This window comes from Alosa sapidissima, chromosome 1, assembly GCF_018492685.1.
Source record: "Alosa sapidissima isolate fAloSap1 chromosome 1, fAloSap1.pri, whole genome shotgun sequence".
Taxonomy (NCBI): Eukaryota; Metazoa; Chordata; class Actinopteri; order Clupeiformes; family Clupeidae; genus Alosa; species Alosa sapidissima.
The window spans coordinates 11,085,832-11,098,765 of record NC_055957.1 but is presented as its reverse complement, the minus strand read 5'-3'; the positions used below and the strand labels follow the sequence as shown (position 1 = coordinate 11,098,765).

Below are 12,934 nucleotides of genomic sequence, written 5' to 3'. Positions count from 1 at the left end.
CTCATATGTGCCAAAAAATAAACTCAACAAAAGAATACCAAGGAGTGTGCGAACTTTTTTCCTAAAAAACTTGTTTAAAGGGAATGCCTTTAAATGTGTTTCTTTTTTTTGTGCTGAAAACGCTCTTACACATGATTCATCTCACCTGTGTGTGTGTGTGTGTGTGTGTGTGTGTGTGTGTTGTGCATGTTAACAGATGGAGCCACGGAACTTGGCCATTGTTTTTGGCCCCACTCTGGTACGGACATCAGATGACAACATGACCAACATGGTCCATCACATGCCGGATCAGTACAAGATAGTGGAGACCCTCATCCAGCACGTAAGGCTCCGTCTCACTGTCCACCTCTGTCTCACTGTCCACCTCAGTCTCACTGTCCACCTCCGTCTCACTGTCCACCTCCGTCTCACTGTCCACCTCTGTCTCACTGTCCACCTCTGTCTTGTTACCATTCCAGCACTCACTGTTTCTTGCACAGTCTGTATTGTAATGAGCCTATTTACATGACTCTCAATCTCTTTTACAGTGTGACTGGTTCTTCATTGACGATGGGGAAGAAGAGCCAATAGTATGTATCACTGTGTCTGCACATGCTCTGGGGAATATATTTGTTACTGTCGTTTACGATTGTCTTATTCTGAAATGTACATTCATTGAAATCCTTGGGCGTCCTTGAATCAGGAGCATGACAACAGTAACCGTGAATCCTAAAACACCTGAGGACAAACTGTAGGTGATGATGGCACAGGTGATGTGTGCAGGTGTTGAGTGTGTGATTGATTGATGGCTGATCCTGTCTTGTCCCTCCCTGCAGGCGATGGTGGAGCAGGATAGCACAGTGCAGTCGCAGCCCGTCCCTAACATCGATCACCTGCTGCCCAACATCGGCCGCACCGCCTTCTCTCCAGGAGACGTCTCAGGTAGCCGCCGTAGTGCTGCTCTCCCCACTGTACTCATGCTGGAGTGTGTTAGAGTAGGCCACCGCATGGCAGGGAAGGATCGCTGTACAGATAGAACAGCTAGTTTCAGCTGCTGTGTTGAGTGTGTCTGAGTGAGTCTGTGTGTGTGTGTATGTGTGAAGAATTGTGTGATAAGAGTCCATAGGAAGATTAACTCTCACTCATACAAGTGTCTGTAAAGTGTCTAAAGTTTTTACACAAGCTATTGAGTTGAAGCTGCTATGCAATACTATTTTAGCAATTTTTCACTGGGCAGTTTTGAATCGGCATCCACATGAAAAATTGATGAAAATAGTGTGTTCATTTGAAGGTTCTGTTCTACTTGAGTTGAGTTTCTGTTCTGTTTCTTCCTCATGTTTGGGCATTGCCCTGTCATGATTTCCCATACGTTTGTTTGTTTGTTTGTTTGTTTGTTTGGTCCTCTTCCCCTTCGGTTGAGATTCTCGTCCTTATTTTTCTCTCCGTGCATGCCAGTTCTCCTCCTCAGCTTATCCCCCCCCACTCCGTCAATTTCGGCCACCACTCCTCCTTTTCGTTATGTTCTCCTTTTCCTGCCCCTTTCTACCCTGAAGCCCCCCACTCCCCACCCCACACTCCCCACTCCCCACCCCCCACCCCACACTCCCCACTCCCCATCCCCCACCCCCCACCCCACACTCCCCACTCCACACCCCCCACCCCCCACCCCACACTCCCCACCCCCCACCCCACACTCCCCGTTTTCACCCGGCATGTTCTTTCCCAAATGACAAGTTGAAATGACAACAATTTAAAAAGAAAAGAGAAAGAAAAATAAAGAAAAAAACAAAACAATCAAATGCTAACCTAAGCTGTGCTAGTGCTAACCCAACTGGTGTGCTGTTCTGACCCCGTCTGATCCATCTTGTCTGCAGTGTTCTTTCTCCCCTGTCCTTGTCCAGCGCTGCTCACCCATTCCCAATCTTGACACAGGCCAAGTGGGCGGCGCCTACCACTCGGTGACGTCCCTGGTGGACTCAGTCCTGTCTGTGCTGGACAGCTGGGACTGTAGGAGGAAGGAGGAGTGTTGTCCGCAGTGTAGCTGCCTAGTCTGCCGCAACCCTCACTTCCTGTAAAGCTTCTTGTGGATTTCTTTCGTAACCTCCCTGGTCGGAGAATTTGAATGGGGGTGGGGGGGGGGGGGGGCACAGATGTTTTAAAAAAAAAAAAAGTAAAAGAAGAGAAAAAAAAAGAACTTTGAAAACATCAACAACTACAAAAAAGAACAAAACATAAATCAAGAAAAAGAAAGACACAGAAGTGGATATTTTTGTTTTTGTCGTCCTGTGCTTGCACGTCGATCTCCCTCACACACCACATGTTTAAAGTGTTTTTTTAAAAAAAAAAGAAAAGCAAAGTCAAATGTGTTGTGAAGGATGCAAGAGTCCGTGCTGTGCTGGTGTGTGTTGTGTCTGAAAACAGCCTCTTCTTTTGCATCCTCCCTTGCTGTCTCCTGAAGCCTACCGCGGGGAGAACTAGCACGGTATGGTCGGCCGGGTGCCTCGCCACCCCAACCGTCATGTGGCATAACTGTCATGCTGTCTCCAAAAAAAAAAAAATACAAAATGAAAAAAGGTGTGGGGGAGTGTGGGGGGCTCAACTGGCTTTTCACTTAGAGTGAGAGAGGGAGAGAGAGGGAGAAGACTGAGGCTGCGAGGTATACAGAATGGAAGATTCAGTTGTTAATGAGTTGGAACAGCAGGTTAGAAGAAGAGGGGGAGGTGGAATGGTTGAGCGGGACAAGAGGATGATCCTAATGGAGAGACTACGGACTGTAAGACACTGTTTTGAAGGTCCTTAGTATCTTGGCCTAATCCCCCTCTTCACCTGTAACGTTAGGAGTCTTGCTTGAAGACTTGCCTAGGCTGCTCTCCAGTAACCTCTGAGGACTGTGCCCAGTTAGGTCCAGGGAAGGACAGGAAATGACTGGCCTCCACCATTCTCACACAGCTAAGCACCGTTGAGATAACATCTGCAGCCTGTTGAGTGTTAAGAGACCAAACTTACTGCCAACAGGCCATGCCATACTTCTGGGTCAAGTGGACTTTTATTTGTCTTCAGGGCAGAGTCAGTTTGTGGAGCTCGTATGCCCAGTATGTAAGGTCAGTTTGTGGAGCTTGTATGCCCAGTATGTGAGGTCAGTTTGTGGAGGTGAGGGCAGTCAGTGTCCCCAGCTGGCCATTGTAGCCATACGGCCAACCTCCACAGCGGCTCCCACCCACCCCCAAAGCCCCCTCCCCCACTGGCTGTACTGTTGCGTCCTGTGACTAGGTGTCTGGAGTTGTGATCCGTGCCATGGTGTCTATGACTTGGGAAAGAATGCCCCTCAGTCTTGTGGCTGCGTGGTGGATCTGTGTGCCTATGAGCTGCTTCTGTCTGTCTGTCTGTCTGGCGCTGTGTCTGTTGGTTTGTCCGTCCTGTCTGTGGTTGTGTGTGCATGAGCTACTTCCCTGTGTAGCGCAGCACTCTCTCTCTGCCGGGTTTCCTCTTCTCTCCACCCTCTATCCATATCCCCCTCTCCACCCTCCCTCCATACCCCCCTCTCTACCCTCCCTCCATATCCCCCTCTCCACCCTCCCTCCATACCCCCCTCTCCACCCTCTCTCCATATCCCCCTCTCCACCCTCCATCCATACCTCCTCACGCCCAACCCACACCTCCTAAGAGCTTCCTCACATGACCATCATCATCATCATCATCATCATCGCCTCTCCTCATCACTCTTCATCTCTCCCTCTACCTAAGCTGCCTTTGTTGTGGCTGGGGTCTTCTCTGACGGACGTCTCCCTCTGACTGGCATTTTCTTGGTGTTCTGGCTTCCTCTGTCTTCTGCTCCTCCTGTGTGTGTGTGTGTGTGTGTAGCTTTACAGTAGGCAGGATTTCAGGTCCCCCCGAAGTCGCCTTCTCACACCTGTGTTTTTCCCCCCTCTTGTCCACAGACTCAGCCAGTGATTCTGCCAAATCCAAGGTAAGACCTTTATGTGTCATGCGTCATCTGTGGTGTACAGTCACATGGCTGGTAAAGTGTGGAAAGTCTTCAAAAAGTGGGGTTTGAGTATTGAGAGTACTTTTAAAACCCCTATTTTATGTGTGTGTGTGGGTGTGTCCATGAATTGCATGCCTTTATGTATCATATTTAGGCCCATTGCTGATGAAAATCTTTTTCTCCCAAAGATGACGTAGCAAGGACTAGATTTAAAAGTTTCATGCCATTCACTGAGTAACCAAGTTAAATGCAGTGAGCTAAAACCGTTTCTGTGTCCTAATACAATTGGGAGTAGGCAAAGTGAAAGCAGAACATACTGTGATTCTGAAATGAAGTTATTTGAAGAGGGATAACTTTTTAAGATGTCTTGTTGGACAGTATTTAGGACAAGATTTCCATCAAAGTTTCTACCTGAATGACATGCATGCCTAGACTCTGTTCTTTTGACCTGTGCCTCTGCAGGTGTGAAAAGTAGGGGCAAGTCATTTTCCTTGCCCGCAAGAGACCACCGGTAGCTTACAGACACTGATACTGAAATGGGTATGACACATGGGATATCAGTGGCCAAAAACCATTCTGTTTCCTGGCCATTGCTGCAAAGCTCAGCACGCACCTGACTGCATAGTCGGCTCGTTTAATGTGCTTAGATTGCTTCCTGCAACTTCCTTGCCATGGAGTACCATTTATGAACATGGCAAATTATCCATTAGTGATCCATTTGACATTATACTTTAACATATATGCTTTTGTCCAGCTCTTTGGACGACTAGTAATATGCAGTCCACCTCTTCACTTCAGCATACTTGGCTTGGCTACCATTACTTGGCTTGGCCACCAGATGTTACTTCCTAATAAATCTTTAGTTGGCTCTGCCTTTTATGCTGACTCAATACTTACATTTGGCTGTAGAGCGTCATCATGCCATCCATATTGTTCCTCTGGTTTGGCTAATACGGAACTGAACATATCTTGAGTATATTCCCAGTAAAGTTTAAAAAACTAAAGGTCTGAAAGTGTTTTAAGCATACCGGACAAACTCCGAGGTACCGTGCAATGTGAGTGTTCTTCTCAATCTTCCTCTCAATTTCCTCCTTTCTCTTTTGAACTCTATGGTAGCAGTTAAGAGTAAGGGTTGCCTGTGCATGTCATGCTGTGTGTGTATCGGAGAGAGAGAGTGTGTCTGTGCGCGTGCGTCCGTGTCTGACGGTTCTCTCGTCTCCCCTCCAGGGCTCGTGGGGTTCTGGGAAGGACCAGTACAGCCGGGAGCTGCTGCGCTCCTCCATCTTCGCCAGCCGCAAGCGCAAGAAGCCCAAAGACAAGCCGCAGCCCAGCAGCTCGGACGACGACCTCGACGCTCTCTTCCCCAAGAAGGAGTCCCAGGAGCAGAGCGCCCAGCCGGCCTGGCCGCAGCAGCCCGAGGAGGGCCCAGGAGACGAGGACGAGGAGGAGGAGGAGGATGAAGGCCAGGGTCGCGAGGTCGGGGAGAACGCCGAGCGAGTGAGCGGCGTCGACGAGGAGCCGCAGGAGAGCCGGCTGGAGCAGAGGCCCGGCACCCCCCCGCTTTCAGACGTGGACGCCCCCGTCCAGCCACCCGAGGCTTACCCCTGCCCCTCGCCCAAGCCCGGCTCGTCCCCCACCCTGAGCTACCGCATGCAGGCGGTCCGGCAGTGCTCGCTGTCGGACCAGGTGTCGTCGGCCTGCGACGAGGGCTGCACGTCGGACCTGGGCACGCTCAACAGCACCAGCTCGCAGGCCTCCGTGGGGCGTCCGGTGCGCCAGCGCGGCAGGATCCCCGGCGGCTGGACCGCAGGCGAGGGGCTGGGGGCGGGCGCGGCGGCCGAGGTGTGCTCCATCACCTCCGACTACTCCACCACCTCCTCCATGACCTTCATGACGGCGGGCGGCGGCGACGGGGGCAGCTCCATCATGAGCCCCGAGCCGCGGGCGGGCGTCGAGAGCCGCGGCACGAGCGCCACGCTGGACGCCGACGACGCCGACGACGAGCGCAGCGAGCTGGTGAGCGAGGGCCGGCCCATGGAGACGGACAGCGAGAGCGACCTGTCGGTGTTCGCCGTGAGCCGGGAGGAGACGGGGCCCTGCGCAGAGGGGAGCAGGCGCTCGTCGGCGTCCGAACCGCCGCTGATGGCCAACGCCTGCGGGAGCAGCCTGGCCGCGTCACAGCGGCTCATCGCCGGCGACACGCTCGCGCGCAAGAAGAGCACCCGGCAGAAGACGGACAGCGAGTCGTCGGCGTCGGAGAGCGGGCGCGGCGAGCGGGAGGCCACTCGGCTGGCGCGGGCGCTCGGCGCGGCCAAGGGCCGCTCGTCCACCTGCAGCCTGAACTCCTCGTCCCCGCGCTGCAGCGGAGAAGAGCAGCCTGGAGCCGGCGGCAGCGGAGGCGCCGGACCCGCCGGACTGGGAGTCCCCGCCGACAACCCGGTCTGGCGAATCAAGATCACAGACCGCCTCAAGTTCCGGCTGCGCTCGTCGGCCGACGACATGTTCGGTGTCGGGCGCTCGCCGGAGACGCGTGCCAAGCGCAAGGGCAACATCCGCCGGCGGCACACCATGGGCGGCCAGCGGGACTTCGCCGAGCTGACCGTGTTGGGTGAGCCGTCGCCGTTGTCGGCTGTCGACCGGCTCAAGCCCAAGTGCAGCTCGCAGGACTTCTCCATCCGCGACTGGATCGTCCGCGAGCGACACCACCGGGTCAGCAACCCTGAGGTCAGCCTGCTGGGCGCCGCCTCGTCCTCGTCCTCCTCGCAGACGCTCCAGGGCCTGGCCCACGACTGCCCGGAGGCCGATGGCGGGCTAACCAACGGGGACGGCCCCTCTGGCCAGGGAAAGAGCCTTAGCCTGGGCGCCGACGCGCACCCCCAGAAACTGTCTAACTCGCAAGTGGTCCGCTCGCGTTTCTATCAGTACCTGTGAGAGTATGCATGTTCGTGTGTGTGTGTGTGTGTGTGTGTGTGTGTGTGTGTGTGTGTGTGTGTGTGTGAATGGGATGTGGTGTGGTATTTGTGAGGAGGATGCGATGGGTGAGTGTGTTTGATGGTTCAAAACCTTATCTAATGAATTGCTCTGTGTGTGTTTGCGTGCGTGTCGCATGTGAATGAATTCACACCGCGAGGTGTCTTTGTGTACGTGGTGTACGTCTGTGGACACTAACGGCAAAGGGTACTACGTGTAGCCGGGAGCGGCGTCCTCGCTGGCTCCCGGCATACACTGGGTCCTCGTCAGAATCAGCGAGGACAAAAGGGGACGGACAGCACAGCAGTGGCCGCTAGTGTGTCCTCCTCATTCCCTTCCAACCCCCCAGAACCACTCCTCATGCCACGGGCCCCTCAGCGGGATCCTCCGACTCTGAACCCTCGTGTGGCTGGAAGACTTGAAGGTTGCGCTGGAAGAACGTGTGTAGACTGTGAAAGGATGGCAAGAAGATTGGAGTTTTGTTTGGGGATGGTGGGGGCGAGAGGATTTGTTGAGAGATCTTTTAGGGTTATAAAGATGACAAAGTAGGTCACACTATGGATGGATTAGGATGTTCTTTTCTTTTCTTTTTTTTTTTACAAAAGGACTGGTGCATAGTGTTGTAAAAGTATTGCTGGAGGAATCCATTTTCTTAGCTTTGAAAATGAAAGGAGGTCCCAGAGGGTTGTCTCCCTGTGTGCTTCTAGGTAACCAAATGAAGAATGTGCTTGCTGTTCTTACCGAACTAAAAAGCAGAGTTGGTAGTGTGCTCACCTCTTTCAGGAAATTAAGTGTACATATCCCCCCCCCCCCCCCCCCCCCCCTCTTTCTCTCTCTCTACTTGAAGTGTGGTCTTTGCAGATGTTTTTTCTCGCTAGGCCTTCAGTGGGGTTGTTGTGTGTGTGCTGTGGAGGTTGGCTTCTGACTGGGTGTTGCAGGAACCAGACTTGACTCTTTTAAAGCTTTAAAAATGAATTGAATTGAATTTAGGAAAAATGTAAAACAACATTTTTGTATGACACTATAGTAACTGACACATAATATGGACAAAAATGAGTCACTTCCCACTTATGCAGTGGTGTATTTGTGAACAGGCTTGTTGTATACCATGACACTATACTTTACATGGACTGCAAACATGAATTGGATTTAAAAAAAAAGAAGGAAAAGAATTGGTATATGGGAAAAAAAGGTTAAAAGAAATGCTGTTTGATGAATGAAAAGTGCCTCCTATTGAACTGATTTGGGGTCAGTAAGGGTGCCATACTGTCTTTCTGTACTGACATGTACTTCACCAACATGTACTGTGAAAGATGACATTTTATCAACAAGAGAAATTTTCCAGAACTATTCCATACATGGAAAATCAAACACGGGAGCTTCCATTCCGTAAGCATTCCGCTTGGGTCTTAACACCTTTTTATACATGACACTTTTTTTGGTTCATTTTCATTTTTTATTATTATTATTCAATTTGATTTTGTGTTTGCTCTCTGTAATGGAACTTGAATTTTGGATTTTCCGATGTAAAATAAGTAACTTAAATGTACATATCTATTCCATGTTTTAGCTGCTTTCCTTCTTTTTATTGTTTCTCTTCCTTTCTTCCATTTGTTTCCATGGCAGGGGCTCATGTCTTGGCACCTGCTCAGGGGGTGTCAAGGACTTGGCCTCAGGGAGGTTGGGGGGGGGGGGGGTGGTGAGATGGACAGTAGTGGTCTTATCATGTGGGGTGGGGTGGGGGGGGGGGGGTTGAAGGGAGGGCAGAAAGGGGGTAACTCGCCCAATCCTGCTCGGCATCCATTCTGCCTTGACCGTTTGTACCAAGCCGGGTCCACTCTGCGAGTGGGCGCGAGCCTCCTGAGAACACTGGACAATAAAAACCCTTCATGTCTGACCAATGCCTCGTGTCCTGCTTCACAAACTTCTGTTTAGAGACTGGGGAATGCTGTCCCTCTCACTGATGGACTGATATGTTATATGTGAGTGAAAAAGATACATTATATGATGCAATTAATTGTAGTATGTCCTGTATATTGATCATTAAATGCCCTCAAGGCTAACCCATTCTAAAGCCTTAAATGGGTTATTTTCTTTTCACCAGTAGAGGGCAGTATGACCTTGTGAAATAGTGGGCGGAAACAGTCTTGTCTGTTACAGCTGCAATCCTGTACATGGAGTGAGACAAAAATGAAAACACTTCTGAGTTCCCTTCAAAATGCTTTATATGTACAAGTTACACACGTCTATCAGGACCGAAAACCATGTTTGTAATCTACACATTTGTACATCAGTAGACAAGACTGGGTCTTACAATATTAAATGAAGAGGAAATACAGGAGGACATTCAAGCTGTCAAAGGTTACAACACTTATACTTACTGAAAGAAAACGGAATTAAAAACAAACTTCTGTCTGTCACACCCATGCCAAATTATACAGTTCATGAGACGTTGCCTTAACTCTTGTGCTAATTATTAGAGCTCGGACGGTTGAGGAAATTATAACGTGGCAGAAAATGCACACATGACATTTCAATTCAGTGCACATGTCAACGTTATTGGCCTTATCATTTTTAAAATACTTTCCACAAAACATGTTGCATTCAAGGAGACAACCCGATAAGTATAGAACATACCCAGTAAGGCACAGTGACTAAAACAACACCCTTGGATTCTCCACAATTCAGTGGGCCGCAGTAAGTACAAATTAACACGCTTGGAAACTAGAGAACAAATCAAGCTCGTCTTGTGATTGGTCCTCTGACTGTTATTGTGCCCTTATTAATGACCAGTAATAAACCTGCACAACCATATCGCACACCAATTTAAAGCTACGGTACTGCAACAAACTTGACGGTACAAGAAATTCAATAATAAGGACAGGACTGGAATGAAGCTTGAAGGTTTCTTGTCATGTCATCATGACGAGCACAAGGTTTACTGCAGAAACAAATGGGAGGAGATGGATGCCAGGATGAAGTCCCTGGATACTGGATGCAGTCTGTTTTGAGCATGACAGGATTGTGTGTGCTACAGTGTCCTTGAAGAGAATCATAAAAATCCCCCTGGCAATCCCTCTGTTCCATCCATTCCACTTCCACCACTTCCCACAAGAGGGCGCTCTGTACCCAGCATATCAAAGGGGGTTTCCATGATGGGGATTGGAAAATGGGGGGAAAAAAACAATACAGAGAGTATAGCAGATAATCTCTTTTGTCCCTCTCAGGCCACCATCCCCACTGCTATTGCACCATCGCTGCCAAAAGAGGATTCAATGTTGTGTCAATGCATGCAGATGCTGAGGGACACCCCCATCCATGTGTGAGTGTGCTGGGGCGGTGAGGAGGGATGGGACGTGGGGGGGGGGCGGATGGGGGGGTTGGGGTGGGGAGTGGGTGGGGGGTGCTGCATACTGGAGGGTGGGGTTGGGGGTGTGCTGTTGGAGGGGAGATGGGGGTGGGGGGGGTGACAGGGGAGGTCCTTCTTTTAGACGTCGTCCTCGATGTCCTGTTCCAGGTCCTCCTCGGTCAGGATTTCTGGCGGCCGGAAACACTCCTCAAAGAAGTTGACCAGCGACTGGCTCAGATGCTGCTTGAAGCTGGGGCTGTGCAGATAGTGGCCCTCGTCAGGATAGATCTGAGGGACAAGAGACAGAATTCAAATCCTGCACAGTCCCACATGTGATGTGAACTGTAGTTGCTCCCATACCTCTGCAATTGGTATTTGTCATTCATCATGACAACGTGTGCTTTGGTCATTATGTGCGCTTTGGCCATTAACTGAACTGTTGTCTATTGCCCCTCCCCGGGGACAATACAGTTTATCTGATCTGAGCTGAAGATTGGAATGTTTTTTTTTTAAACAAGTGCCATATTAACAACAGCAGATTTCTGATCCAATCTTTTCCCATTCAGGTTGTAGCTAACAGCTACTGTGTTGTAAGGCAGAACATCAAAGTTTTAATAACCATTCATAAACTAAACATTGGACATGTGAATTGGCCTCTGATGCAAATCACTGAGAAATCTTGGTGTCATGTGTTATGTTCTGATTACAGGTGGCCTTTCATTACCTGGAGGGTGTAATTAGCCTGCCGCTCCACTAACTGGGTGATGAATTTTGCCGTGTGCTGGAAATGGACCTTCTCTAAAAATGGGAGAGAAGGTATTACATTATAATGACATCATGCCGCTGCTTACAGCTATTCTTCCCTGATAATATAAAAATGTCACTTTTGAATGAATGAATTTTATACATTTTCTTTTATCCTAGGGGCTTTTTGGTAAAAGCATGACTATGATTACAACTACAGCTCTGAGAGAACTTGAATATTCAAGTACTTGAGTAATAAAGCATAAGGCTGACTAGTGACCTGCACTGCCCTCTACCACACAACCTGTGTATTCCTACCACGTGAGAGACGCAAAACAAAGCTTAGCAATAAATCTATGAAGAGAGACAAACCGTCTGCTGTCGGATGAACAAGCAGGTACTTCTTATCCTGAAACGTCTCTGTTCTGTGTTCTAAATTGGCCATCTGTTGGGGAAAGGCAAAGCCGAGAGTGTCAGAAGTGCAGCGATGCTCTGACCGTCTCTCTGCTTGTCATATAACAACAACGAGCTGTCGCTGCACAGTACCTCGTATGCCCGTGGGTTAGTCTTCTTCAGGCCCAGGTACCTCTCGGTGAACGCGGAGGCTGCAGGGAGGACAGCACAGAGGTGACATGGCTATCATTAGCCATCATTTCTGCACACTGCACCACCCACAGACATCAGTGATCTCCCAGGGAGCAGGTGGAGCAGGCCAACAGGACGGGAAGCAGGTTTATAGTGAATGCGTGTGGGAATCCATACACTTCAGGGTGCTCAGGTATTCATTTCAGTACTCTTCAGTACTGAGGCTAAACATGTGTCACAATCCAAATCATTTCTGGCTGCAATGTACCGGTAAATGTTTGGTGACTGGACTGATATGTACTTGTATACTTTAGTAAAGGTGTATGTTCATCTATAGTGAATTACCTGTGAAGACACAGGTGCAGAGAGAGAGAGACTAAAACTCAGTGAATTAATGAGCATGTGTGAATACCACATAATATGCTTGCTAATAATATATAGTATGCATTCAGATGTATATTTCACAGATGCTATCTATAATATATATCTAGCTTCATTGTACTCATCACTTGTTCAAAATGACTGACGTGTACATGAGTGAATGTCAGTAATTGGGGATACAGTATACAATACACTTTATAACTGACATGTACATGAGTGGATGTCAGTAATTGTCTGTAATTGACCCTACAAGACCCTACATGAGTGAACGTCAGTAGCTGCTTGCGTCAGTAGACATGTCCTCCACAGAATATACGGATCTTTGTCACCCTTCAGGTGATTCAGATATGATGCTAACATGCGGACATTATGTGTGAACACTGACGCACATGAACAGGATCTCTGTGAGGTTGAACAGGTTGAATGTGGTTGAACATGCACATGAACACAATCTCCGCATGTTCTTCGCTTCTTTCAGACATGAGCTCATTTACATAATGTCCGTCGGAAATACTAGGATGGAAGTAGTGTAAGAGCCGGCTAAGTTCGGAGTTCCAAATGGCCGGTGATATTGTTCAGATATACGGCCCAACCGCTTGACAGCGGCAGAACATGCAGACTTACACCTAGGTCTGAAAGCAGCTAGTGATTGGGGATAGAGTCTAAGCACTGTAGGCTATGAGAGACGAGTATATAAGTGAATGTAATTGGGGATAGAGTCTACAACACCTTATAACTGACATGTGAGTGAATGTCAGTGATTGGGGATAGAGTCTACAACACCTCATAACTGACATGTGAGTGAATGTCAGTGATTGGGGATAGAGTCTACAACACCTTATAACTATAGTATATAAGTATAAGTATATATACTTTTTTGATCCCGTAAGGGAAATTTGGTCTCTGCATTTATCCCAATTCGTGAATTAGTGAAACACACA

General features: G+C 49.1%; 2 protein-coding genes across 6 annotated transcripts in view; one reads left to right on the top strand and one right to left on the bottom strand.

The window, feature by feature from the left end:
• The window catches only part of arhgap21b (Rho GTPase activating protein 21b), a 64,082-nt gene extending 55,251 nt beyond the window's left edge, over positions 1-8,831 (top strand). Inside the window, 5 exon segments of the mRNA XM_042084754.1 lie at positions 197-322; positions 528-569; positions 816-921; positions 3,918-3,946; positions 5,192-8,831. Coding sequence (XP_041940688.1) covers positions 197-322; positions 528-569; positions 816-921; positions 3,918-3,946; positions 5,192-6,895 — 2,007 coding nt within the window. The 3' untranslated portion in view covers positions 6,896-8,831.
• A 1,529-nt stretch (positions 8,832-10,360) lies between these two features.
• The window catches only part of LOC121704283 (dipeptidyl aminopeptidase-like protein 6), a 118,513-nt gene continuing 115,939 nt past the window's right edge, over positions 10,361-12,934 (bottom strand). For all 5 annotated transcript variants that reach the window (XM_042084757.1, XM_042084758.1, XM_042084755.1 and 2 more), the window contains 4 exons: positions 11,574-11,632; positions 11,400-11,472; positions 11,008-11,081; positions 10,361-10,571 (listed from right to left, as the gene is read on the bottom strand). In XM_042084757.1, the coding sequence (XP_041940691.1) occupies positions 10,422-10,571; positions 11,008-11,081; positions 11,400-11,472; positions 11,574-11,632 (356 nt within the window). In that variant the 3' untranslated portion in view covers positions 10,361-10,421. The remainder of the gene's footprint in view (positions 10,572-11,007; positions 11,082-11,399; positions 11,473-11,573; positions 11,633-12,934) is intronic.